Source organism: Lates calcarifer, linkage group LG15 (genome assembly GCF_001640805.2).
Source record: "Lates calcarifer isolate ASB-BC8 linkage group LG15, TLL_Latcal_v3, whole genome shotgun sequence".
Lineage (NCBI taxonomy): Eukaryota > Metazoa > Chordata > Actinopteri > Centropomidae > Lates > Lates calcarifer.
The window spans coordinates 28407342-28432087 of record NC_066847.1 but is presented as its reverse complement, the minus strand read 5'-3'; the positions used below and the strand labels follow the sequence as shown (position 1 = coordinate 28432087).

Sequence of the window (24746 nt, the reverse complement as noted above, 5' to 3'; positions counted from 1 at the left end):
GTGACGATGTTGAGTCATTTTCTCTGCCTTGGGCTGATCTCCCTGATAAGCAATCGAATTGTTGATTCTGCCAGCACCAACCCCCTCCCAAACACTATCAGGAGCTCTGAGTCAGGATAGATTGGACCCAGTCCTTCCGGACACATTATCATAGGCGATTTGATTTCTCTGGCAATCGCTGCATCATCGTATTACAGCATCAAATCTGATCATCTTAAAGCAGGATTGCTGCGGCTCAATAAATTGTCATGTGAAAAAACAATCACTCTAGAAATGATCACTGGAGAAATTCAGGACTCAGTGGTTGTCAAACTGCCACTGGAACTGTTTTTCCATATTTCTCTGAAGCTTTTGAACACTTTTAAGTAAAAGAGCATGTCCCCCTCAGGATGAACCTTAATGAGCCCCTGACTTTTCATTTATAACTGCTCATCAAAGTACTTTGGTTTATGACCAAAATAGCAAAGTTAGTAACTTTCCCATCAACTTAAGCTGTACTTTGTATTTATTACTAATTAGAAAATGCTAGCATGGCAACACACTAAACTAAGAGGGTGAACAAAGTAGTGTGTTTGCATTGAAATTAAGCACCCTGTTAGCATCCTTGACCTCAAAGTAGTGTTGGTTCTACACCCTCATCCAGTATTATTGATTGCTGTCTTTATGATTAATGGCAAAGTTCTTGTTGTTTTCTGTGAGAAAATGGCTTCCTGCCCATCTATTGTCTTATTGTTTATAGAGATGCAACTTTCCCATAATAGTTGAAAAAGGAAATACATTCACAAAGAACCATAGTTTTGTGTATATAAACTTTGTAGGGGAATTGGAGTTTGCCTGGAGTTCATCACTGAGGTCTACTTTTAGTTCAACTTCACTTTCAAAGTCATAAATTTTTTTTTTTTTTTTTTTTCAGTTTTACTCTTAGAGGATACACGTAAGAACTGGGTATTATTTCATCAGTCAACAGTACCAGGAATTTCATTGTTCACAGAAACCATGAGACAGCTCTTGTGGAGCTCATGAGGGAAGGAGGGTATGAAATTATTTATGCTAATATCACTGGGGAACATTTTCATCAGGGACAGTACAGAAAAGAAAAATGAACAAATCATTAAAAGGCCAGTGGGATATTTTTTTGAAGTGTACACTACAACAGCAACTAACAGTTTCTATCGCAGAGAACAGAAGAAGAGAATGAAAACTGCGCTCCTTCTAAAGAACACTTTTGTGCAATACCTGCTGATATTATCAGTAGTCAATATCTGGTCAATTTCATACCACTTAAATAAAAAAACGCTTCTTTTTTAAATTACTTTTTTCTCCACTTTTCTCAGTAGCAGCCATCCTTTGAAAACGTTTTGGTTTCATTTAGCATTCAGATCCTTTCATTTTTTGATATATTTTGATAAATTTGCTTTCACTTGCCCATCAATCTACACACAATAACCCAGAATGACAAACTGAAACAAACAGGTTTTTAGAAATTTTACTGAATTTATTAAAAATCACAAACTGAAATCTCTTAATGACAAAAATACTCAGAGCCTTTGCTGGTGGACTTCACATTGTGTTTGGTTTAATTTTCCTTGAGACATGTCTAGAAGTGGATTGAAGTCCACCTGAGGGAAACTGAACTGATTGGACATTGTCTACAAAGGAAAACAAAAGTCCAGGTAGCTCTCTGTAGACTTACACAATAAAATTTTGTAGTAAAGCATAGATCAAGTCTCATGAGCACAATGGCCTCAATAATTGTTGAATGAAAGTTTGGACCCAACAGGACTCTTCCAAGAGCTTGCCATGGGTTACAGTCAAACTGAACAAGAAAATCCTTAGTCAGGGAGGTGACCAAGAACCCAACAGTCAGTTTTACAGAGCTTCAGAAGTTCTCTGCAGAGGTGGGCAAACCTGCTGGAAGGACAACCATCTCAGCAGCACAAATCAGGCCTTAGACTAGCTGGACAGAAGCCACCTAGCGTAATATGACAGTCTGGAAAAGAACAAGTGTTACTAATAACATTAAGCATGGCTCTGTGTCCCAGTAAATCATGACCATTGACAGTGAGCAAGCATGCACAATACACAACCCCTGAAATTTAAACAGTTAAATGGAATTCAGCCATCAGTCATTCTATATATATATATATATATATATATATATATATATATATATATATATATATATATATATATGTGTGTGTGTGTGTGTGTGTGTGTGTGTGTGTACGCACATACATACATATACATACATATGTAACGGCACTGAAACTGTCAACCAGCTGTTGGTACTAACTGAGAGAAAATCCTACAGTTGTCGAGTCATTTTCTGTCACATTTCAAAACGATTTCGCGCGTTTTTTTTAACCCTCCCCACAATGAAGCACGAGCTACTAATCATGCACAGACGTGCACCAACGTGCCTTTTTAGCTCACATTTCTTGGCGGACTAAAGCTGCATTCCGCCCCACCCCTTACAAACATCATCATCACCACTGTACCTAAATCAGGAAGCACCGAGACACGTTTTTTCTTTTTCTTTTTTTTTTAAGGAAACACATTGGTGATTACAGCAGCGGCGAACCATAACGGGGAAAAAGGCGTTATTGTTGCTGCTATCGACGACCACCGTCGACCACTGTTGTGAGAAGACTGACAGTTGGTTACATCCAGTACAAGGCTCAGCTGTGGATGCATTTGACACAAGCTATCCGGAGAAGGGTATGTGCACAGTCCAACTGGTAAAAAAAAATTCACTCAAACAAATACAAGGCGAGAAAGCCGGTGTGGAAACAGTTACACACTAGTGGCAGATACGCTGTCGCATCTACTTTTGCTTTTACTATTGCTTTTCTTTTCGACCGCGGGATTCGCGGCACAACGATAGTAAACATGTTATCCACATCGACTTGTTTACAGTGCGTAACAGCCGTTTCGAAACCTGCAGGAAAGATATGCTCGGAATGTCATTTTCGGTCCCTGTCCAAGTCTACCTAAGTCAGTATAACCGTACGTAGTAACAGTTGTTTAATAAGCATCACTACCAGTAGACAGTGTCACTGCTTTGTCATGTGCTTTGTAAGTGTAGCCCCCCATCACCACTATTAAAACCACCACCCTCCCTGCTGCCTTCTCCCTCTCTCTCTCGCCGTACCAATCACAGCAAACTTAACTTGGAATTAAACGTTTGTTTGCTTAGTGGCAATATAACGCACAGTGTTGAAAGAGACTCAATGTCTGATGACAATTATTAGATGGTTCTCTTCAAATCGGCGCACATGTCGCAAGCGAAGCAGGAATTTAACCCAACAACATTCAGATTTTTGTAGTTGCTTCGGACTATTTGCTACCGGAAACTGCGGTGTGTTTTGGGAGAAGAGGGGCTGGTGGGCCAACAGCGAAACCAACTGTTTAGTTTAAACTTTAACAAATATACGTAATGATAGGTGAGTCATATGTATGCCGAATTTATCGGTAAATCAAATGGAGTCTAATGATGTTATAAGTCATGTTAGACGATGCACGGTAATAAGCACCAAAGCCTGTCACCTTTAAACTGGACGATTTTAAACGGAGTTTTGCACCGATAGGTGTAGGCTATTAATACGAGAAAAAAAAAACATGTAGGCGTTAACTCCGACTCAACAAGACTGTCAGCAATGATTTGGTGAAATGCTGCTCGTTAAATTTCATCATTTATTCCTGGCACTGGCATCTGGTGTTTTTGCTCAATATTGTAACATATGGAAATCAATGTTAGCTGTGACTAGATGAATACATGGACACAAACTTGTTGTCATGTGACATTTAAATGGCCAGTGTACTTAAATTTACCCCACGTACCACTGCATAAACTTTATCTTAACATTAGAAATATATAATTGTTTCTAAAACATAATTATTTTGGTTTGAATATTTAACATTCGCCATTAAAAAAAACAGTAATGTTCTGATGTTTTTTTTTTTTGTGCCTTATAGTTTTCATGTACCATTTTTTTTCTTGTTTGGACCAGAGACTGGTCTTCTGGATTTCAGGAGTCTGACACATACACTGTAAAGCCTGGAGGAAATTAGTATTACATCACTCAGCATCCTTAGTGACGACTGGTCAGCAGCAAGCTCCACTTGTTACTTGACTTTACAACACAGTGAAGGCTTGTAACAGAAACCAAACAGGCTTTATAGGCTTAAATGTAGAAAAACAGCTGTTCACCACTGCACTGTTGGTGGAAAGGGCAACAGCTTATAACAGCTGCAGAAGATCCCATAAGCTTTCAGTCAGCTTTTTTTTTTTTTTTTTTTTTACACATTGTCTCTTCCTTTAATATAAAAAGAGAGATTGGTGCTTACAGCTGTAGCTGTAACTTACTGTCGCTGCTATGCATGGTCTATAAATAAAGTACTCACACATGAGTGGCTGCTTATGTCTCAACTGCACTGATTTATTAAAGCCTGCAGCCCTGAATGTCCTCTAGTTAGGGAAGACTCAGCAAGGTAACCTCTGAGTGAACAAATTGCACGTACACTTAATTCTCACCTGTTTTTTTAAATCTTCCTCCAGATGATAAAAGATGAAGACAGGGCACAAAGCGAGTCATGTTAGCAGAAAAAATGAGGAATCCAATTTGTTGATTTCATGGTGGCGGTCACACCGTGAAACTTGAATATCACACGGCTGCAGCATTGTTTGATAACGTGATTGTACTAATGCTTCATTTTTGTAATAGTTTGGAGCTGCAGTGATAGAAATCTATTTGGCATGACCTAATGGATTTCGTGGAATGTCAAGGATTACTAACTAGATAGAAAAAGCTTCAGGTGATTTATACATACAGTAGAAAGATGCCAGCACTTGTAGCATAGCTTTAGGATAAAGCTCTGCTTGTCTGCTGCTACCTGCATTCCTTTGCATTTCACAGGATTTGCCTCAGCTCAGCCAGGAGAGAAAATGCCAAGAGGTTTGCTCAACTGTCACGTGCCTCCCTTGGCATTCCTTTGTCTTTATAAACAAGACAAGCTTACACCAGCAAGCCTTGAGTGTTGTTTTGCAGATAGTTATGTGAAAAGTTAGCTGGTCTGTCACAATTATTCCATACTAAGTGAAGTTTTCCTTTCCACTTGCCAAATGTGTGTGTGCCTGCACATGCTAAACATCCACACACTACATCTGCATTTTGCAGGTGATACACTGAGGTTAGTGAACTTCCGTCCTCACAGACTCACAAACTTCCTCCCTTCTCTCACTTCCCCTCCTGTCTGCGCCTGTTCTTGGCTGACAGGTTGAGTCACATTACCTGCTATATGAGCAACTCCTGTGCAACAACGCAATACGTTTTGTTAGTTTTTGCCCAAGGCGTGGTGCTGCCAGTCAGCTCGGGGTGCTGCGCTGACAGCATATCCTGTCATCCGCTGTGGCGTCACAGCCCGTAATGTGTCAGCTCCTCGTAGCGATCACAGCAGATGGTAGAGTTGAGTATTTTGCCTCCAGAGTCGAGTTGAGAAGTTGTAGCTTGGATTATTAGATAGAGAACCCCAGGTGGCAGAGGTTGTGTATCTCCATTGAGGAGCGTTGAGCTTATGCTTCAAGGCTCTATCACTAGAACACCCCAGGGAGTGACAGGAGGTGCCCATGCATAAAAAAGGAAAACAAATATGTGCTTGAATTAACAGAGCAATAGCTATGCAGCATCAGACCCCTGGGAGTATTGTTTTGCCGCTAGTGTCTAATATTCCCTTAGAGCCATATGTGCTCCTTCAAGAGAAAAGTCCCACAACAGTCTTTTAAGAAATGATCATTTAAAAAAATGTGCATGATAACAGCTGTGTATTTATTTGTACAGCCCCTCCCCAATTATCTCATATTAAGAGAGCAAGGAGCTAAGGAAACAGATGCCCTGATGTTTCAGACAGGCAGCTGGAGCCCACAGGCAAACATTGCCTTTGTCTGTGGTGGAGCTGCTGTATTTCAGCCAGACAGTCATGGCTGACTGGTCACTGGAGCTGACAAAACTCTGACTTCTCTTCTAGCTCAATTCCTTGTCCAACTGTCCTCAAGCATTCAAAGTCTTGAGCTCAAACTGGCATCGTTATCTAAGAGTGGTGATGGTCATGATGATTATGCAAGGCATTGGCACATTATTATGACAGTCTGAAGTGTTTAACATCTCTGCTAACCATCCATGTGGTTGGGTCGTATGACATGATTGCAGAGAATTTGTGCAACATTCTAAAAGTGGGATCAGTTTTACAGCTACAGCAGTGTTTTTTCACCTTTCTGTGGAGTTTTTGTGTTTTCCTGCATTATCCAGAACTCATTTTGTCTCGTTCCTGACAGTTGCATTTAAAACATAATGTAACCATAGCCGAAAAAAATAGTAATTGTCCATTGACCCAATGATTATTTTCATGATGAATTGATGACTTTGACACTTGTTTATAAAACATCAGAAAACAGTGCCATAGAAAACAAGATTAAGTCATTAAAAGTCTTTTCTTTCTGACCAACAGTCCAAAAACCAAAACATTTGATCTACTATGGTCTAAGTCCAGAAAAAGAAGCTTGGAAAATAGTTGCTGATTATTTTCATTTTGATTGAATAATTGATGACTCTGTTAATCACAGCAGCTCTAAACATCTTGCAAGAAATATTTTAATTTTAAAGTAATTGATCTTTTGCTAAGCCACACCCTAGTTGCAGCTGCTACGCTTGATAAGCTTTTTGTTCTCTCATGGCACGTAGACAGTTTTCAGCGATAATGGTAGCTTATTAAAACTTCAAATTCTTTGTAATACTTGAACAATGAGTTCTTGATCTCAAACAGGGGTATTACAGAGTCTATGCGATAATACTGAACAGAGCTATTTTTGTAACCTAACTCATATCCCCACAAAAGAATTACTCCTTTTAAAAAAAAAAATATCACCAGTGCATGAGGACCTTGTGACACCCCTTCAGAAACAATATGACAAGCTGATATAGCTGCTAAGTACACTTAAATTGCTTTTTTTTTGGGTTCCTGACACCACTGTGTGAAAGCCTGCCATCTATAAACATACAAACTTCTAGTGGACAAGGCCTGAATGCTTTGCTTCAGCGCTTATTGTAGGTAGCACTGTTAGCGCAGCTAAAGAAAAGCTAGCTGACTCGAGACATAAGAGCTAGCAAGCACAGGAAACCATGCACTCAGAAACAGCGCTCCGCTAACTGAGGCTGTTGTCACAAATACCAGCAAATACACTTAAATTGATTTTGATTAAAGTCCTGATGAACTAACGTGCTGAGCTAATTAGCAATAGTTAGCTAACTCTGTAGGGTAAGGTGTTCTTAGCAAGGTGGAAAGCATGACAACTGAGGGACAACACAGGTTGTCTGCCTTAAGGTGTGAGCAGAAGTGTCTTGGGCTAGGACACACGAGGACATTGTATCCCATACCATATGTATTGTACCAAGTGAATCAACTGTAAGTGAACCTCTTTCTGTTTCCCTGTATTAGCCCCCAGATGTCTGGAATGGGACTATGTCTTTCATGCATTTCCCTATATCATTGCATTTTTTGAGGAGCGGCAGTGTTATTCTGGGGTTATAGGTGGTTGTTTATTCAGTTATTAGAATTATATGACAGGCTCTGAGCTTAGTGTGCAAACTATTTCATTCCTACCCTCAAACATGACATTGATTTGCTCTGGCGACCTCACAGAAAAGAGCAGGTCAGGGCTGAAAGAGAAGGAGAGAGAAAGGAAGTGAGAAGACTGAAACCAACCAGGCTGGATGTCAGGCTTCCTGCTGCATGCACTCATCACTGCACAAGCAGATGCCCTCCCTCAGGGACAGATGTTGACCTTTGACCTCAAATCTCTTGTTAAGAGTAGAGCACTTAAACTGGTAGACGGGCAGTGTGTAACTATCGCTGTTTCTCATTTCATCACTCTCTCTTGTGCCCCCTTCCCCTCCGTCCACACACACACACACACACACACACACATGCTCCGTATATATTACGTAATTGACTCTCACAGTAGGGCATAACATAGTGCAGCCACAGAGGGCAGCTGGAGGGTTAAAAGAAGTCGTTGTCTCGCATGCACAAGAGCAAATTTAAAGAGAAACAAAGGAACCAGGCAACGGCAGACATATAAACACGTGTCACAGCTACTTCCAGCAGAGGAATGTGTTTGTCAGCATGATGTGCATTGTAATACCACGCAGGCTTCTTATCAAATAAAATATGCAAGCAGTGGTTATAGAATGCATCTACTATAGATAAGCGCATCTACAGCATAGGCATCACATTTCTTAATCGTAGGTTTGTGTCTGAGAATTGTGCGACATGGGACATGGCTAAATAGAAATGGCTACACAGAGTGTGTGTATACCTTTTATGACTCTGACTCTGGAGGAGAGAGATAACATCTGTTTGTCCACACAGTGATTCAGTGGTTAGAGTGGAGAGAGCCACGGAGATATAATATGGACACAGTGCAGACATGTTGTTGAATGTATGCACAATAGCTGCAGCAAGATGGGCACAAGCTGCTCTAGATGAAATTATAATATGTGTATTTAGTTACAATATTTAGTTGAGTGTCCACTTCCTGTCTTTTTGTTAGATACCATTACGTCTCCATCAACGTCTTATTTGTATTTGTGCATAAGAGCTACATAGACAGTAGACAGGTTTTATAAAATAGTGGAATAATGATGCAGTTTGATTGTACAAATGTAAAATGACTAAAATACGTGCATCTACTTTATGAGTAGTAACAGATACATTATCTCTTTAACAAATAATGATCTCTGGATTCACTGTGATAACCAGAGTCAGAAAACTACCTGAGTCACGACAGTGCTCATAAACTGCTGCATTTCCTCATGGACACTAGCTATTCACGTAACAGTTTATGGGACTATAGTGGCTATCATAGCCAGCTATCATCCATGTTACCTTTTAACTAAACTTTGTGCAAAGGTACATGTTTACTGAGAAAAGGCACAAATGCAAAGATTCTTAAGAGCTAAATGAGAGTTAAATGAGAGTTAAAGAGTTAAATGAGAAAATTGAAACCACTCTCATCTCTGTGCATTAAATGTGTAGCTGGAGTCAGGAGGCAGTAGGTTTAGCTTAGAAACAGCTAGCCTAGTTCTTGCTGAAGTTCAAAGCCTGCTAATACTAACCCTGACATTATATGTTGTTTACTTGATTTGCGTATAAACAGAAATGTGCAGTGTGTCCCTCTGGTTGCTTGGCAACCTCACAGAGATGATAAGATTTTAGGAAGTCACTGCACCCAGCTGTTGTTCACCAAGAAGCAGTTACAGCATGCAACACCTCCTGAAACCACAAATTGTCTTTTTTATTATTATTACTGTTGGTGTATGCTTGTTCTGCATGTCTTTTAGCATTATGCTTCCCTCCAAAGTTGTTGGCCATGGTTAAAAAGGTTTCAGCTTAGTCTCTTTAGCAGTTTCTTTTGGAACAAAACACCACATAGTAGTCGTGGAATTCATCTAAAATTGGTTCAGAATCCCAAAAAATGTAATATTTGTATTAATAAATATTCAGTTTCCAATTTCCAGCAAGGGTCTTTTACTTCCTGTACATACGGGACTTGAATCTCAACAACGGTGAATATAAAACCTGTCATGACCCAGCCGTACTGTAGGTTGAATTATTAGTGCGTTTATCAGTAAGACACAGAACGCACAATGATTTTCATAATGAAAAATGTCACTTCTGGATCTTTTTTCACCATATAAAGTCCTCTTCATATCATGCAATCAAATGTTGTGGTTAACATTTTTGTTGTGTTCCCATGCCTTCAGCCTCCGTCTTTCCTACTAACACAAACAGGGACCTGGTAGGAATTTCAAACATGTCCTAGAGAGTCTGTTGCACCCACCCAATGGCGGGACAGTCAGTGAAGGCTAACCAGGTTAAACACCCCAAACTGCAGTGAAAAACTGATACCTTGGTCTATTGTGTGATGGATTTCTCCCTGTATGACTGTTTAGTCAGAAGCTGTTTACCAAACACCATATAATACTGTATTTTAACTTCATAACAGCAACTGTAAATCTGTGGGCTCATCACCAGACAGGATGTATAAAACTATGATAATATTATGCAACTCTGACTGTCCACAATGTTTTTCCGCTTCATCTCCTGTGTTAAGCACTGTAGTGACCCCTGTCTCAGTAGAATCTCTGACCTTAAACCCTCTTAAATCCCAAAAGAACAAAATCTTACCATCACGGAGTTCATATTCCCAAAAGATGTTTTTTTTCTTCTCTACTTTTGTGGGAAAACTGAGTGCTTGTACTGTACTGGGGGAGAACATTTTGATGTACTAACATGATGCACTGAGCAAAAACACACCACATTGTTTACTCAGCTCCTCACATTCATCTTTTCTGTGAGTCATAGTCCTATAAAAGTCGGTTTCATGCTCACTGACCCTTTGTTTGAGGAAGTCTTGCTCAGACTGAGCAATCTTGGTGGTGTGAAATCCATTGGCACAGTATTGTTGTCTTTGTTAATCATTGTTTCTCTATAATGAGAGCACTTACTGCAGGTTGATAAAGCAAAGCCTGATTGTTGCGAATGATATTGTTTCCATATGTGATTGTTCCCAAGAGTTTTATTGCTGTGGTTGTTGTAGAGTAATCCATTCTCCCTTTGGTCTGCATTATAAAAAAGCTCATCTGATCCTGACAGGAAGATTTATGCTGCAGAAAGGTAATATCCCTTTCATCTTCACGGGCCTACAGTCAGTGAAATAAATAGCTTTACCACCTCTATTCTCACTGGGAAGAAGGAGGATTGTCTTTTTATCAGCTGACAAAATGTTACCTGAACCAAATTTGCAACACATGGCCTAGGAAAGATTTTGTTCTCCACTGCTATCACATATCTTTTTTCTGCAAAAAGTAAAAGCACTGGATATCCTCTTTTTTTTTCTTTTTTCTTTTTTTTTTTGATGATCTCTGTTCCCTTGTTCAGGTGTGAAAGCCAATACCTGAAAGAGTCAGAGAAAAATAGGGCTAAAGTAATCCAGTATGTGCTGCAAACAGATGACATATGGTAGGAAGTTTGTTTAAATGTGGACATCCAGGTTTTTTCAAGCTAATGAGCCCCATTTCTTATCTGCGCTGAAGCCATGTGAAAACATTAGCGGCTTATGAGGATGTGGATTTGAAATAGCCTCAGGTAATGGACAGCTCAGACAGATGTAATTGCTCATATGTACTGCATACTCTGCTTTGAGTGGTAATGGATTCTTCCAGGTGCTGGCCTTAATGTAGTCACCCTATAATAAGAGCTTTTTCCATCCTAATGATTTATTTAAAAAGCAAACAGAAAAGATGTACTCAGTCGTACATGGTAATTAACAGCAACTTATGTGGGTTAAATTGGGAAGGGGTGAATGAATTCAACTTTTTCTCTGGCTGACTGTTTTGCAACAACTTCCTATTTCTTTCTAAATTATATGGCAATGTGTGAGGTGGAAAAATAAAAGCCAGGCAAACAAGTGAGTGTTTTTTTGCTTTTTTTTTCTTCTTTTTTTTAACTTAAAAAGTACTGCTGCCAAGTTGTAATTGCTGCCTTGTATTGTGCACACACTCCTCTCTTTCCTCTGTGCCTCTCCCTCTCTCGCACTCTATTATGCAACAGTCTTTTCTTGCAAGTCCTTGCAGGATCTCAGCTTTTGATTGTGTAACACTCAAGAGTGAAACTGCCTGCGCGGCCTCACACTCAGTCGCACAGAATCCCTGCAACGTCTCTACACGTCCAATAAACATAGACATCCTCAGTGGATATCAGTTTTACACTAAACTCAATGTGCAGCCGCTGGTATTATAATTGTGTCCCTTTGTTTAATCAGCGGGGAGTTTGTTTCAGCTTATTTTTGTGGTTACCTGTTTGTGCTTTCTGTAACTGTTTTGGCTCAACCGCAAGCAGCTATGATTCAACCCATTCTCTTGAGCTCGCAAATGCTATTTAAAAGTTTTGAGGTTTTTCATACTAATATTTCTCTATAGGGCGAAGCAATTTTAAACACTAGACAAACAATATGTTTGGTGAATACTAACTGACTTTCAGAAGTCACAAGCCACAAACCTTGGCTGGCTGTATCACGGAGACTGAGGTCCAGTGGAGAAGTAATCATGTACAGATGCTACAAAGAGTTCTCCCAGTATGGAAAAATATACAGAAATAAACCAGGGCTCTCCTTTGGAAGTTCACTGGAAGATAACTGTCTAATATCTTCTCATGAACTGCAACAGAAATTAGATTATTTGTCATGCAGATATGTAATGTGATTCCCTGGATTCATAATAGGGACATGCATTCACTGCACACAGTATCTTTTTTTTTTATCTATGTAATATGCTGACAAGATCAAACACATTCTACAGGCTATCTAGTGGCAGTGCTTTACCCAGACTCATTCTTCAAAATAATAGTGTGTTAGCTTCATTTGAAGTTTGTGAGTTTGTTTGCATCAGTCCTTCATGCCACTTAAAGCTTTTCTAAAGCAGTTGTTTGGGGGCAATAATAAACTAACATCAAACATTCTATATGACAATCTTGTTTAGAATTGTACTAATTAATATTTATCTACTAATGAATGAAATGTGAAACAAGAGTTTTCACTTCTAGTAATGAACCCACTGAGAATGAATTACCAGACTCTGTAATTCCCTTATACTCGAACGTTTTTTCAGCTAACTGTTTTGGTTTATGAGCCATGACTTAAGATGCAAATGTAAGAAATTTATACACCTGCTTATTCATGCAGTTATCCAATCAGCCATCCTTAATGTGGCAGAAGTGCAATGAATAAAAGCATGTAGAGACAGGTCAGAGGCTTCAGGTAAAGCTCAAATCAGAACATCAGAATGGGGAAAAATATGACCTCAGTGACGTGGCACGACGTGATTGTTGATACTAGACAGTTTTGTTTTCATTCAATCTGTGGATTTTTTTCTGGAGTTTACTCAGAATGGTATGAAAAACAAACCAAAAAAAAAAAACAAATAACAAATAACTCATAACTCATATAACCACTCTTTACGACTGTGGTGAACAGAAAAGCATCTCAGAATGTCAAACCTTGAGGTGGATGGACTACAACAGGCTGCATTGGACACAGGCTCACCAAAACTGGACACCTGAAGACTGTAAAAATGTAGCCTGGTCTGATCAATCCTGATTTCTCATGAGGCAGGCAGATACTAGGGTCAGAATTTGGCATCAACAGCATGATTCCATAGACCCAGCCTGCCATGTGTTAACAGGGCAGGCTGATGGTGGTGGTGTAATGGTGTGGGAAATGTTTTCTTGGCACACTTTTGGCTCCTTGATACTAACCAATCATTGTTTGAAAGCCACAACCTATACCCTCCCTGCCCAACTGAGTGGCTGCTAACTAGGCTTGTTGAAGCTGGTAGTTTAACAGCAACTTAGTTTTTACACCAGACAACAGGCAGTTATTTTCAACCAGAAACCTTAAAAAAAAACCCCACTGTTTTGTACATTCCCAGCACCAGACAGCAGACAAAGGTAGCTCGTGAATGTGGTAGCAGAATTAGCTGCTGATATTGAAGCCAGATTTTACAGATATTATATTAACCTAGAGTGCAAAGGAGAGTGTATATTAGACTTACATTCTTCAGGTAGCCAGAAACACAATTCCAAGTAAATGATAATGTTGCTCTGTTTTCAGTGGTTGTGTAATTATGCAACTATTAGCTAATGTTCAGCATTATACTGTGATAATATGTGTAGCTCTGCTTCTCTCAAAAAGCTAAACAAATAATAATAATTTAAAGTGAGCTAGATTATGCTCTGGGCTGTTAAATTTCCCTTATTAACAAACTTATTTTCAGATATGGCTGCTCCTCTCTTTAGAGGTATCAGTACATTGTGTTATAGGCTAATGAGACAGATTTTCAGACGAGAAACTTGTTCGTTAGGAGTGTTTCATGAGTGTTTCCAAGAGAATTTCTAATTAATTGTTAAAGATGCTTTTTCGTGTTTTTGTGGCAAATTTAGCTCCTCTGGGTGTAGAGCTGTTTACCTTGATGCAAAACGAACATCTCAAGCTTGCATTTAAATCACACTTGTTCCTCCCTGAGATGCTGAAACACACTGTCTAAAACTGCAGCTTGTGGTAAACAGTGTTCCCCTGTGCTCCCTGCTCAGAGGACAATGGATGTAATAACACCTCTCAGTGGTTAATATTTATTCATTGTGTGCACTGTGGGCACAGCGTTTTATTTAATTAACCTTACCTGACTGTTGTATGAGGAAAATAAGAAGTTAAATCATGTGTGTGAACATGAATGTGCAGTAATGATTTCATTTTATTACTTTTTATGGTGATTGTTTAAAGGCCTTATTAACATATTATTTAAATCCTTTGGACTGATTGACTTGTGAATAGGGAACAGAAGAGACTTGGTGCTTGTAGAATTTAAATAATAATTCTGAAACATTCTTGAATTAATTAACATCATTTTTCATCATTGTTGGCTTTCATATGGAGAGATTCCTGCCTTCTTTCCAATCATAATGTTAGAAGCCTGAGCCAACATCATCAGTAGACCATCAATAACTCTCATTACCAAATGTTTTTAGCATAAATTTTTGTCACAGGATATTACCATATAGTGTCTTTATTTCTTATAAAATGAAGAAAAACCAGAAAAGAGTCAAGGTGTCAAAGATGATGAAAGGCTTTTTTGATGGCTCCAAGACTCTCCTAAAAGCCAAAAATGCACCCTGTGATTATTTGAAAGTAAAGGAGAATGGAGGAAAGAAGACTTTTTCTTTGAGTGGTGGCTGCAGGCTGACATTTTGATTCATGCAATATTCAGCACTTCTGTTTGATAAACTCTTTTACACCTTTCCTCACTTGCACCACTTATCTAAAAAAAATTTGCATTTATATCAGTATAAAAATTGTTGGTTGGATGACTTTATGTTGTTTGTCAGACCTCTCTTTACTTCATAGACATTTCTCACTTCTGCCACATGGAGAGAACTGAGCCTCCCTTACTCTATGCTTCATCCCTTGAGGGTAGTGAGCCTTTTATGACTTGTTGGTGCTTGGCAGACTTGGCTGTACTCCTTTTGGAGTCTGTCAGTTTTCTGTCTGTTTGCAGCAGCAGAAGTCTGACATGTACTGTTGTCACATGATGTTGTCACAGTGACACAGGAAACACACCGAGACAGTCTAACATCAGGCCCTCACCTTTAAGTGCTGTATAATTACCAAACATATTGTAATGGACGTTTATAATCATTAACGCCTGAAATAGAGCAGCATTTTGTTTGATAGAAAATCTGCCCTCTTTTTTCCCATGACCTGCACACCTTTAGTCAGATGGCAGAGCAGCAGATAATGGTGAGGATTAGACTAATGTACGGCACCCTGCAGCAAAATAATAAGTTGGTGTTAAAAAAGGTTCATCATCGGCTGTGGAGAGCTATATCAGATTCAAAGATGATGACACTAATGAAGTAGCTACTAATCACTGGCATGCTGTGTTTTACAGCAGAGGGGCAAAACACCATCAGCACAAAGTATTCTTATGAGTGGATGAAGGCAAAGAAGTGGCCAAGATGTGTTATTGATCAAGACAGGCCTTGCTTTTACAATCAGTAAAAGTACACTAAGTCTTTTGGAGGACTGACTTCACACTAAGGGCGGTTCTACACCTATGATGTTTGGTTCACTTTCATTGAACTCTGATGCTTTTGCTCATTTTGTTGTCTGGTGTGAAAACTCAATTAAGATCTAGTGCAAACTAAATCACCAGACTGAGCCAGCCTGAAATGGAGGGTCTCAGCCTGCTTTTAAGTGACACACTTTGTTTGTGGTGATGTGTTGTGTGTAGTAGTGTGATTTAGCATCAATTCAAAAGCTAGACTACTATTATATCCATTTGCTGATAGTGAGTGACTCAGGAAGTGATCAGCAATCTGTATAAGCAACATACTGTATAGTCTATGTGCAAGATCAGTGTGTAACCCGGGCTTCATGTCAGTATGTTCACTGGAGGCTTCAAGTTTCCACATCACACTTGTGTAAGTTTCATTTGAATCAGGATAAGCTTCCAGACTAGTGATGTCTGAAAATCATCTTGTGCATGCATGTCTTAAACTCAAATTTAAGGCGAGCACACAGATGCACGCTATCATTCAGTATGAGACTGTTCACAATGACCATGGGATCCCCCAGTGTTTTCATAGCTGTGTGTGATGAGACACGTTCTCGCACTGACTGAAGAGGTAGCCTCTCTTGCTTAGATAAGGGAGGGTACGTAATCTTCACATAATGTGCTGTTTACAGTCTTCTCCTGGTGTTAACTCAGTCTCTGTTTTTCTCACAGTCTCTGTCAGCAGCATGGGCCAGCATCTAGGAAAAAGGGAGTCACCTGCGGACAGCAAGGTAAGAGTCCTTACTGTGCTGTAGCTGCTTTAATATCTTGTGCGTGAGGAACAATAGTAATACCTTGAAACGTGTGTACATGCACTTGTGATCTGGGAGCAACGCATGTGTTGGACAATTTTTTCATAACCTTATCAATGTGAACACTGGCCTTTATCAGCAGGACTTTGGACTGTGTTGCCGACAAGCTCAAGCTTCTTCACTCAAACTGATTTATTACCTTCAGCCAGCTTTCAAGTCAGACTGTTAAACCACTCAACAGCAAAGTGAAAAATACTAAATTCCACACAGGGAGTGTATTTATCTCTAAGGTCTATATACAGAGTGTTGTGATTTGGTTTAATTCTGTGCTGCCTATGTATTTGCAGTTACAAGTGCTTACTTTCTCACCTCCGGCACTCAAATCCAGGTTCTGTGGTAATCAAACTGCATTGAGGAGCAGCGATCTATTAATTGTTGTTGAGAGGTGGAGATGACTTTGCTTTTACTTTTGACTTTTTTTTTAGGTTCATATGTATCCATTATTATGACTTCAACGTCACTATAACGGTTTTATTGTGAAAATCCTGCACACTGACACATTTGGGATCGTCACCTTTTTAAAGTGTTTCTGCATATTTTGCACTCTGCATTTTAAACAATAGCTTTTCTGTAACTGTCAGCATCCCACTCTTAATTAAGGCGTGTTGTCATGGCAACGTCCGATGCATGATCAGTCTCCATGGCTCTTGTGTGTCGCCCTATAATAACCCCTCCAAACCATGAGCCTCGCCACAACAGTGCTCCCCAAGAGAACCTGCTGGAACTGATAGATGATTGTGTGCATCAAGGCTGACACTAAAACCCTCCAGGTACACGTCTCATTTAACCATTAGCTCTGGCCCAATGATTATCAGGACTCTGCTCAGAAGGTTCAGCCAGCTGACACTGATAATTGACCGTCCATATACTTCCAAATCATAATAACATTAGTAGTAACATTTTGTTACCCTGGAAGTCCATTTAGAAAACAGATTTTTTTTGGGTGGGGTGCAGTTTTTCTATCTGGACAGAAGTGAAAGGTGTGGGATTGTGATGTTTCTGTGCACCTGCATCTTGTTGTGCTGTTGAGTCTTATGCTTATTAACTGTAAACTTGATTAAAATCTCAGACAGAGAGATGATTAGAGAGAGTTATGTCGGCTGATGGATTGTTTTTGCTGCTGTTATAGGAGTTTGCTCTGTCAGCAGGTGGGCAGAATTGTTGGAACAAGGGCAATTACTGCACTTAAAAGCATCAGGATGGATTGGGATTTTATACTCGACCGTTGAGAAAAATAAAGCCTTTAAAGCAGTGCTATAGTATAAAAAGAAGGTGTGATCAGATATGAATCAAGCTTGAAGGTCTAGTGGCAAATTAAGAGCATTTTTTTCTTTTATAACAAACAAAGTCATCAAGTATCTCACAATAGAGCTTTTTAATTAGCTAGGAAGCAAGGTGTTCTGCTGTGCCCTAGAGCTAGTACTTGACACAAAATGTCTGCCTCTAAGAGTGCTGTAATTAAATAAAGGAAATATGTTTGAGAGATTTTTTTCTACTCATCTTTCTGCTCCGTGAGTGCAGAAATTACAGGCCAGACACTGCTCCTGTGCGCCGAGCGCGGAGTAGGATCAGGCTTAAACTGGGACAGTAATGTAATTTAATGACTTCATGTAATTAACCCCAGCCTTGTTTAAGTCCTTTTTTTGTCACAGCTTTTCAAAATCACAGTGGATATAATGAGTTTGGGCCATTAAGGCTGAGGCTGCAATCAGATTTGAAGAGGGTGCGAGCTTGTTGTGAGTGGACCTAACCCCAGACTGCGAGCAAGGAGGTGTAGAAGGAAAACAAAATGTCAGCAGTATTTGAGGCTGTGGGCTGCAGCATCGACCCGCGGTCCTCCTGTGTGGTGTCTGTCTACCCGGTTGGTGCCTGGAATGGGCGGAGTGTAATGTTGGCATGCTGGGGGAGGAAGGGAGCCCCCACCAGCAGGGGGGCTGATGGCTCAGCCCATAGATGATTTGTTTCCTTTGCCTGTGAAGCACACTCTGAAGAGAGAAGATCAGGAGCAAGAGAAGTGGATTAATTTGTCAAGTGTGAAGCTGGCAGGAGATGTGTTAGGGCAGCGTGTCGCATTAAAGCAGCTTTGTTTATTTAGCTTTATAATTACATTGTATATTTCTCTATGTCTGACTATAATTTGTTTTCCCCTTTCTTTTTGGCTTGATTATTGTGACATCAAAGTCAATTTAAAGGTCTGGCAAAACAGCTAGTTGTCATAGTGACAGTCAAGCAGGAACAGAGCGTGACAGAGTAAGGCGGGTTGTGTTTAGATGCGGTTTGTCTGAGTCGTGATCCCTCTCCCAATCCCTTATCATTTCAGGAAGGCTGAAATGTACCCATACCTATTTTGTCACACCTAAACAGAGGCTCTGACAAAATGTTTCTCTTTCAGCCATCTGAAATGTTCACACTGCTGTTTTTTTAGATCCTCAAATCCCACTTTGAATTACAGGATAAAAACACTGGCCCCACTGCTCAATTAAGTGGTTTTGCCAGAGTAGAAATGAAAGTGCATAGACTGCTCAGTCATTCCTCATGTGTCTCTGCTGGTTTGTGCACACTCTAAGACTTTGGAAGAACTAGAACTGATAGATTTAAATTCAGGACTACAGTATAGCCCTCTATATATAGTGTTGTAAGGGGTATATGATGACAGGATAGCAAGAAAATATTAGCTCTAGGACTCCATTAGGTTACCTCTTTCTCTGTATGGTGGGTTGTCAACACTGAATTACAGACAGAGGCACGTAATGTAGTGTGCTCAGATCTTGGCAGATTTACCCATCACTGAGTGTAAAGCCTACAAATTCTTCAATAAATAAACCAAAGATAGACAGTTTCTCAGTAACCTTGTCTGATTCTACAAATTCAGTCATTTTATATTGCATTTGTTATGATCTAACTCACTTGGGTGATAATAAAAGGAGAACATTTATAAATAATAGATTCACTGTTTAAAAACCATCCAGTTGCAACACACCCTGCATTTCTGATGGTATATGTTTTTTGTAGAGGTTACAGGCCCACCAGAGACTATAGTGACACTTCATCTTGAGCTATTTCCTGCCAAGCTACAGTGAAAGGAATTGATTTTTTGGCTATCTCAGACATCAGCAGTTAACATCAGGATGTGGTATCGAGGCCCAAGAGTCATAATGCATACTCTTTCATCTAAACTACCCATTCTCTACTTGAGCTGAACAATCAGAGATAAATCTATTGCTCAAAGACAGAGGTACCAATTTCTCCACTGACAATAACATAAAAAGACCATAATGTAGTGCAGCCAAAGACCTACTGCATTTTCAATAAAGGACATACATTAACTGTCACTATTCTCAACTTGACTTGAAAAACAATTTGACACGATTGCTATTACTGAAACTATCCCCAGTGCTCTTTCTACGTACAGCACAGTTCACATTCTCAGGTAGTGTTGCAAGTCATTTTGGGAAATGTAGGAAATCACTAATAGAAGAGAAATTTGATAGTATGCAATTCTTTTTGTGAAATCCAGGAAATGACTAACAAAAGAAAATCAGATAAGGTATATTACATAAAGGTGGTTGCACAAAAAAAAAAAAAAAAAAAAAAAAAAAAAAAACCTTGCAACACTTGTTTCAGCTTGTAACTATGAATGATGCATGACATACTATAAGTCATTAATGAATAACTGGTGGTGTAAAGCTGAAAATTTACCTCAACTATTGGCAACTGTTTCATCTCTGGTTTTGTTTTTTAATGTGTGTAAGTACAAGTCAAATGTCATAGTCCTGATCATTTCACCAAACCTTACAATGCAGGCAGAAAGTTAAAGGACAAAATAGTAATAATAAGTAGCTCTTACTGAAACGGGTAGGGTCAATAAGATAAGATGTAAAGCAGGACAGAGCTGCTAACATTAGCCTCTATTCAGTTAGCAGCCTGGACACAGTGAGAAAATACTAAACATAGCCTATTACTCCACATATTAATGTAACCTAGTTAGTTAAAGATGTGCTTTTTAGCCATGGAAGTAATGCTTGCTTATGTAGTAAGTTTGTTATAGACATGCTAATGATTGCAGCTTATGTTAAAACAGATAAGCATCCTGCTAAATTCATTTCTTACATTTTTACTCTTTTATTTTTTGGATTTGGGAAGGCATGAAACACAATCCCTGAAACTCTTTAAATTTAAGTAAAATAAAATCAGCTGCTTTGTGTTCACCTTGCTCTCTCAAAACAATTGGAGCTAAGGTATAGATTTTTTAAAATAATGGACCACCAGCCTCTAAGGTCACATTTATCTTGTTTCCTATTTCGCTTAATCAAACAAAACTTTGATTTCTTGTTCTTCTGAAGTTGGGAATCACCTGTGGACTCAAGCACTAGTATTATCAGAAAACCAAAAATATTGAATGCTGTAAATGTTAAATACGTCTCAAAACCATACATGCTGGAGAGAGTGTAGTTGTATAACTTCACAATAAGATGTTGCCTTGCCAGTTCTTCTTTAATTTGTTAATGTGGGTATGATACAGTCTTACTACTGAAACATTTGGAAATGAAGTCTCCAGATGAGGGAGCTTGAGGCTCAGCTTGCAGCCCACCAGCCCTCAGAAACTATCAGCTCTACCATTGTACCCAATTAAAGCAGTATATGTATTGGGGCCAGCCCAGCAGGCTTGTTCCGGTCTCTCTCGTTCTCTGTGTGAGATCTATCCGGAGAGACAGTCACATCTGAATCATAACTACGCTCTTCCCATCCTAACCCAAGTTTTTACTGATTTGATTGACACTGTTAGGGTGCCAGAATACCTACGCACAATCAAGTTGAAACTGGTATTCTGTTGGTTGTTGGATCATTTGCATTTTCTTCAGGTGAAGACATAAGAAGTCTGCTTTTTCCTCATTCTGAATGTGTCATTTTATAATCTTTTTTGTCTTTTATTTGAGGTATCACATATTACAAGGTGTTTCCTGCAGCAGGAAAGGAAAGGGAAAGTCAACAGTCCTTCCTACAGCAGGAAAAACGCCAACTTCTTAATATCATGATGTCAATTCTCAATGACGTTGCAGGCACAAAATATCAACTTTAGAAAGACTAAGACAAAAGCACAGCTCAATCTCTCAATGTTATCTTTCTGTCCCAAGGCCCTCATTAAATAGACTGAATTACTTTCCTACAGTACTAAATAACAGATGAATATTGTAGATATTTCATTGTCCTCTTGACATTTGATGAACATTATTACAGTATAAACATGGCCTTTTGAAGGTAGGGCTACAAAGACTCCTCTGTGTCCAGTGCTTTTTATGGCTTAGTGAAAAGGTGAGATGAAATGTGCATGCTCCATTTGTCTTCCATCTCTGAAGTGCGGACAGGGTGAAACACTGAAGGGCACAGCTATCACTGAGCTAGACAGGAAGAGGAACTTGGATTTCTTTGAAAGTATCAAATGAGCCAAGCCCTGAAAGGTGTTGAAATCACTGCACTCTTCTTCCCCTCTCTCTACTTGAATGTAAGGGGTACTTAGGCACATTGAACCCCATCCAGTGCCCTAGTACTGAATAGGGATCAGACGGTTGAGTGGGGCTAAAGTGGTAACCACCTTGGCTGAGTGTGCCAGGCTGAGACACCTATCAAACAACCAATCATGCTCACAAACATTAGCCTTAATGTCTTTTAAGCAATACAATTTGAAACCACTGAAACACTTGTTAAGCTTTCCATCCTCACACAGCAACAATCATAAAGCGGGCAGATGTACTATTTGAATTTTTTTTTAAAAATGGAGTTCTTGATATCAGAGAGAGGTACACAAAGGCAGGCTTCTCGTTTCCAACTGAAATGACAGCTGTCACTAGTAGACTTTGTTGGCTGAAGCTAGTTAGCTAATCAAGCTAACATTACATCCGTGAGTTGGCTGAAAATTATGCCTGCGGCTGACTTTTAAATGTTTACAGGTGACTCATTTTCAAAAGAGAATTTTGTCAAAGCCTGAGGCTAGTACTGCATGTACAAGTAGCTCCCAGCAATTTAAATTATGCAACATTTACTGTTTTGAAAGATTCTGAATTTGTCTTTTTTGTTGCAAGTGTCAATATAAATTATATCCAGTTTCCAGTGTATTATTTTTTTCATATTTTTCTACATATTTTTCTGTCTAGTAGTTTTCATGATGATTTATGTGATTTATGATTACCATTAGGTCTAACCTGTTGTTTCAAGTAGTTTTGGCTCTACTCACTTTGGCATGCTCAGTCCCCCGAGTGGGAGTATCAGGTAGTGTTGTCTAGCTCCACCCTGATTGGTTTAGCCTGAGAGTGGATTGACTCTCAATCATGCAGGTCACAACCACCTGAGTGAGCAATGTGTTTGTGTCTATATATTGCTTGTTCTGATTTGTGTTGGGGATTTGACAGTGCCTGATGAAGATCTCTACAAGTTTGAAACGTTGAATCATTTAAAATCGCTGGGAACTACAAATACAATATGTGGATCTTTTGCCTGATTTTTGTCTTTTAGTTAGATTTTTGATCCAGCACCTGCGCAAGTTTTTTGTGTGGCTAATGCTGCGTGTCCCAAATGTGGACATAAATGTTGTATTATAAGATAAGACTGTTATTTCTTTCTATTATAGCCCTGTTTTCACATTTCAAAACAGTAGATTTTCACTTCTAATGCTGCAAGCAAAAGAGCTTCTAAGATGAGGACTAATGTGTTGGGTAACATGACTTGACCAGGTAGGCACTGGTGTGCTCCTTCCCTGGCTTGGTTGCTACTGTAGGTACTTAACCTATTTAGCAGGACTCGCTAACGACAGCTTATATGAGCGTGAACAAACACATTCTATTACTTAAACTTCACTCTTGTGTTTAGTAAAGCTACACACTCTCCAAGCTCTTTAATAATTTAATAGATGAATTTAATCTAAGGGAGGTTATCAAATGTTGGGGGACTCTATGTACATTTTGTGATTTTGTTCAATGATTCAGAGAAACATGGCATTATTAGGACATCTAAAACACATCAGGTTAGGGCAGAAAATAGCAGGAGCCTCTCAGACACAGGAATAATTGGCAAGTGTGACCCTAATGGAGCTGCTTTCCTGATCTCCTTTACATTCTTCAGGGTCAGGTGATATTACACCATCTCCAGCACCAACTTCTATGGAAGCTGTGCTCAACAATAGCTGTATTTAATAAGCCACCAGTGGCGAGTAGGTGTGAAGTCACACTGACAGCTGCTGCCCAAGGATGGCATCAAGCTGCTGCTCTGGTGCACTTAACAAAAATTGCAGAAATATTATTTTTTTTCTCCTCCATTTTCTCCTATCACCCCATTTGCTAATAAAGAAGGCCAAGAAGGCCATGTTATTTTGAAAGGTGCATAATATACAGTACATGGGTCCAAAATGTTATTTATTCTTAGTTTTGTTTACTATGTGTCCCAAAATGTGGTACATATTTTAACTGTTTGACTTATGTCAAGGTACAGATAGTTCAGTTTTTAAATTTCAAAAAGCCCCAAAAGCTCTGTTACATACATATCTGGTCCTATGGGTCACCTCAGCATCCAAAGATATCAGTTCAGCCAAATCACTGGCAGCTCAGCTCCTGGAATGTGGATCTGTTTTAATGCTAATTTTCTACACTAACAGAAAGTGCAAGGCTGAAAAGAGAGATAAGACAGAGCTGTGCCTATGCATTGGGGAGTGCGTGGACAAAATGCAACAAAGGTTGAATGCTGAGTGCTTTAATGATGAAAAAAAAATGTTAATGTGTCAGACATAATAATGTAAGCTTTATCAGTGCACAAATATCCGTATACAGCTTCTTCTGTGTTATTGTCTCTCCACAATAACATGTAATTACAATAGTCTTTTATTTTTGTTGTCATTTCACCCAATTTTATTTTATTCCTGCATTATAAATGTACATGCTTGTCATTTAACATTTTAATTTCCAAGTAAAGTGAACCTATTTAAAAAAGTACATTTTAAATAGCAGATGTAGGGTAAATCCTCGACTCTGATTCCTGCTCTGTGATTAATCCATGTGATTAATCCGCTTGTTACCTGAGCGCCGCTGTAAAGTTTTCCTCCTCTTTGTAACTTGCTTTATAAATGTCTTATATTGCTCACACTCTGTGAACTTAAGTTTGGTGTTGAGCTCCTGAGCGTAGTTTTTACAAATCTGATAAATACCCAGGGCCCATATTTATCAAA

The 24746-nt window shown here is 39.2% G+C and overlaps 1 protein-coding gene across 1 annotated transcript in view; it reads left to right on the top strand.

Annotated features, from left to right (window-relative positions):
- The first annotated feature begins 2461 nt into the window (after positions 1–2461).
- mbpb (myelin basic protein b) overlaps positions 2462–24746 on the top strand; it is a 46072-nt gene continuing 23787 nt past the window's right edge. Inside the window, exons 1-2 of the mRNA XM_018683570.2 lie at positions 2462–2718; positions 16395–16453. Coding sequence (XP_018539086.1) covers positions 16409–16453 — 45 coding nt within the window. The 5' untranslated portion in view covers positions 2462–2718; positions 16395–16408. The remainder of the gene's footprint in view (positions 2719–16394; positions 16454–24746) is intronic.